The 4,275-nt window shown below is 48.9% G+C and overlaps 1 protein-coding gene across 1 annotated transcript; it reads left to right on the top strand.

Moving 5' to 3' along the window:
* Positions 1–8: 8 nt before the first annotated feature.
* On the top strand, positions 9–1,614 carry LOC4812738 (isovaleryl-CoA dehydrogenase, mitochondrial). Its single transcript, XM_001353080.4, has 3 exons — positions 9–253; positions 308–433; positions 488–1,614. The coding sequence occupies exons 1-3, from the start codon at positions 39–41 to the stop codon at positions 1,407–1,409; spliced, it is 1,263 nt and encodes a 420-aa protein (XP_001353116.2). The 5' UTR covers positions 9–38; the 3' UTR covers positions 1,410–1,614.
* The last annotated feature ends 2,661 nt before the right edge of the window (positions 1,615–4,275 follow it).

Below are 4,275 nucleotides of genomic sequence, written 5' to 3'. Positions count from 1 at the left end.
TTTGTGGTTCCATATTGACTGCAAAAAACAACACGAACATGGCTCTGAGATTTGTGGCGAAATCCTGCAGATCTTTGCTGCAGCACAGCGATCGCCAGTTGTCCTGCACCCGAACTCTGGCCCATTATCCCGTCAACGATGCCATGTTCGGGCTGGACGAGGATCGGCAGAAGTTGCGCGAGGTAGCGTTCAATTTCTTCCAGAAGGAACTTGCGCCCTACGCCAAGGAGATCGACAAACTGGACAACTTCAAGTAGGCGATGACGATATGAAAGAGAAGCAAAATAACATTTACTTGCATCCGTAGGGAGATGCGTCCATTCTGGAGGAAACTTGGCGATCTTGGATTCCTGGGGATCACAGCGGAACCGGACTATGGCGGCACTGGTGGAAGCTATCTGGACCACTGCATCATCATGGAGGAGTTTTCGCGGTGAGCTAAATAGGTCAGAGTCTTTATAAATAATCTTTAAGACTTCATTCACAGTGCTGCTGGTGGCGTGGCTCTGTCCTATGGAGCGCATTCAAATCTTTGCATCAATCAGCTGACCAAAAATGGCACACCCGAACAGAAGGAGCAGTATCTACCGAAACTTTGCAATGGTGAGCACATTGGAGGCTTGGCCATGTCCGAACCCGGGGCCGGTTCCGATGTGGTGTCCATGAAGTTGCGCGCCGAACGCAAGGGGGACTATTACGTGCTGAACGGAAGTAAATTCTGGATTACAAACGGATCTGATGCGGATACCCTGATTGTGTACGCCAAGACAGGAGGCAGCGGTGTCGCAGACAAGCATGGCATTACCGCCTTCATTGTGGAGACCGGCTGGGAGGGCTTCAGTGTGGCCCAAAAACTGGACAAGCTAGGCATGCGTGGCAGCAGCACCTGTGAGCTGGTCTTTCAGGATCTAAAAGTGCCCGCCAAGAATATTCTGGGCAAGGAGAACAAGGGTGTCTATGTGCTGATGTCTGGACTGGACTTTGAGCGCCTCGTGCTGGCCGCCGGACCAGTGGGCCTCATGCAGGCCGCCTGCGACGTGGCCTTCGACTACGCTCATCAGCGCAAGCAAATGAGCAAGTTAATCGGAGAGTTTCAGCTTGTTCAGGGCAAGATGGCGGACATGTACTCCACTCTAAGCGCCTGTCGCAGCTATCTCTATACTGTGGCCAGATCTAGCGATGCCGGACACCGCAGCCCAAAGGACTGCGCTGGCGTCATCTTATACTGCGCCGAGAAAGCCACCCAAGTAGCACTCGATGCCATTCAGATCCTCGGCGGCAATGGCTACATCAACGATAATCCAACGGGGCGCATTTTGCGCGATGCCAAGCTCTACGAGATTGGAGCAGGCACCTCTGAGATCAGACGCTGGCTAATTGGACGCCAGTTAAATCAGGAATACAAGTAATCATGCATTATACACTTTTATATGGAACCAGAAACGCATTTACGATTATGGAAGCGGTGCAATTTGAACTAAAGTACGACCAGAAAAGACTAATACTTGCATTTATCACACATTTTTATGAATTTTATAAAATGTACCTAAGTTTTATGTATGTTATATACTCGTATGTTATGTGCCTTAATTAAAACAACCAACAGAGCTTTAATAGATTTTTCCGACACTCAAAAGGGATCTTTTTCGATGCCGATCGAGAAAGAGCGGATGTATAACGACTAAACTTTAAAAGGGCAATATCTTCATTGTCCTTGATGCGATGATCCAGCCTGTCCCACGGCATCAAAATCTCGACTACTCGGTTGGCAGGACTCTCCCCGTCACGAAATGAAATGCCACGCCCCGATCGGCTGCCGTATGGCAGAGATATAGCTTGCAGAAAAAACCAGTATTTGCATGATGTGCAAATCCAAATCTTCGGCAGGCTATATCTCAGGGAAATAGGGCCAGATCGGCGAAGGACCTACCTTCCCAGGACCGTGGGGATCCAGCCTGTCGAACGGCATCAAAATCTCGACCACGAAAATGGGGCCGATTTTTGGCAAATTGGATGATGTAACATCATGATTTTTGCCGAAAATCGTGAAGGAATGGATGTCCTTTTTTCTGGTGCCAATCTGTTGGCAGGACTCTCCCGGTCACGAAATGACATGCCACGCCTCGATCGGCTGCCGCTTAACAGAGATATAGCTTACAGAAGAAAACCAGTATTTGCATTGATGTGCAAATCCAAACCTTCGGAAGGCTATATCTTAGCTAAGCGGGGCCAGATCGGCGAAGGACCTTGTCTCCCAGGATCGTGGGGATCCAGCCTGTCGATTGGCACCAAAATCTCGACCACGAAAATGAGGCCGATTTTTGGCAAATTGGATGATGTAACCATCATGATTTTTGCCGAAAATCGTGAAGGAATGGATGTCCTTTTTTCTGGTGCCAATCTGTTGGCAGGACTCTTCCGGTCACGAAATGACATGCTACGCCCCGATCGGCTGCCGTATGGCAGAGATACAGCTTACAGAAGAAAAGCAGTATTTTCATAGTGTGCAAATCCAAATCTTCGGAAGGCTATATCTCAGCTAAACGGGGCCAGATCGGCGAAGGACCAACTCTCCCAGGATCGTGGGGACCCAGCCTGTCGATTGGCACCAAAATCTCGACCACGAAAATGAGGCCGATTTTTGGCAAATTGGATGATGTAACCATCATGATTTTTGCCGAAAATCGTGAAGGAATGGATGTCCTTTTATCTGGTGCCAATCGGTTGGCAGGACTCTCCCCGTCACGAAATGACATGCCACGCCTCGATCGGCTGCCGCTTAACAGAGATATAGCTTACAGAAGAAAACCAGTATTTGCATTGATGTGCAAATCCAAACCTTCGGAAGGCTATATCTTAGCTAAGCGGGGCCAGATCGGCGAAGGACCTTGTCTCCCAGGATCGTGGGGATCCAGCCTGTCGATTGGCACCAAAATCTCGACCACGAAAATGAGGCCGATTTTTGGCAAATTGGATGATGTAACCATCATGATTTTTGCCGAAAATCGTGAAGGAATGGATGTCCTTTTTTCTGGTGCCAATCGGTTGGCAGGACTCTCCCCGTCACGAAATGACATGCCACGCCTCGATCGGCTGCCGCTTAACAGAGATATAGCTTACAGAAGAAAACCAGTATTTGCATTGATGTGCAAATCCAAACCTTCGGAAGGCTATATCTTAGCTAAGCGGGGCCAGATCGGCGAAGGACCTTGTCTCCCAGGATCGTGGGGATCCAGCCTGTCGATTGGCACCAAAATCTCGACCACGAAAATGAGGCCGATTTTTGGCAAATTGGATGATGTAACCATCATGATTTTTGCCGAAAATCGTGAAGGAATGGATGTCCTTTTTTCTGGTGCCAATCTGTTGGCAGGACTCTTCCGGTCACGAAATGACATGCTACGCCCCGATCGGCTGCCGTATGGCAGAGATATAGCTTACAGAAGAAAACCAGTATTTGCATTGATGTGCAAATCCAAACCTTCGGAAGGCTATATCTTAGCTAAGCGGGGCCAGATCGGCGAAGGACCTTGTCTCCCAGGATCGTGGGGATCCAGCCTGTCGATTGGCACCAAAATCTCGACCACGAAAATGAGGCCGATTTTTGGCAAATTGGATGATGTAACCATCATGATTTTTGGCGAAAATCGTGATGGAATGGATGTCCTTTTTTCTGGTGCCAATCGGTTGGCAGGACTCTCCCCGTCACGAAATGACATGCCACGCCTCGATCGGCTGCCGCTTAACAGAGATATAGCTTACAGAAGAAAACCAGTATTTTCATGGTGTGCAAATCCAAATCTTCGGAAGGCTATATCTCAGCTAAACGGGGCCTGATCGGCGAAGGACCTAGTCTCCCAGGATCGTGGGGATCCAGCCTGTCGATTGGCACCAAAATCTCGACCACGAAAATGAGGCCGATTTTTGGCAAATTGGATGATGTAACCATCATGATTTTTGGCGAAAATCGTGATGGAATGGATGTCCTTTTTTCTGGTGCCAATCTGTTGGCAGGACTCTTCCGGTCACGAAATGACATGCTACGCCCCGATCGGCTGCCGTATGGCAGAGATATAGCTTGCAGAAAAAACCAGTATTTGCATGATGTGCAAATCCAAATCTTCGGCAGGCTATATCTCAGGGAAATAGGGCCAGATCGGCGAAGGACCTACCTTCCCAGGACCGTGGGGATCCAGCCTGTCGAACGGCATCAAAATCTCGACCACGAAAATGGGGCCGATTTTTGGCAAATTGGATGATGTAACCATCATGATT

This window comes from Drosophila pseudoobscura, chromosome X, assembly GCF_009870125.1.
Source record: "Drosophila pseudoobscura strain MV-25-SWS-2005 chromosome X, UCI_Dpse_MV25, whole genome shotgun sequence".
Taxonomy (NCBI): domain Eukaryota; kingdom Metazoa; phylum Arthropoda; class Insecta; order Diptera; family Drosophilidae; genus Drosophila; species Drosophila pseudoobscura.
Note: the sequence above shows the minus strand (reverse complement) of the source record. Positions and strands in the feature narration are given on the sequence as shown.

What these genes read in the sequence shown, in the direction of transcription:
- LOC4812738 (XM_001353080.4), top strand. Translation starts at nt 39, where the DNA reads ATGGCTCTGAGATTTGTGGCGAAATCCTGCAGATCTTTGCTGCAGCAC. An exon ending in GACAAACTGGACAACTTCAA is followed by an intron (nt 254 to 307) that starts GTAGGCGATGAC and finishes TTGCATCCGTAG; the next exon opens with GGAGATGCGTCCATTCTGGA. An exon ending in ATCATGGAGGAGTTTTCGCG is followed by an intron (nt 434 to 487) that starts GTGAGCTAAATA and finishes CTTCATTCACAG; the next exon opens with TGCTGCTGGTGGCGTGGCTC.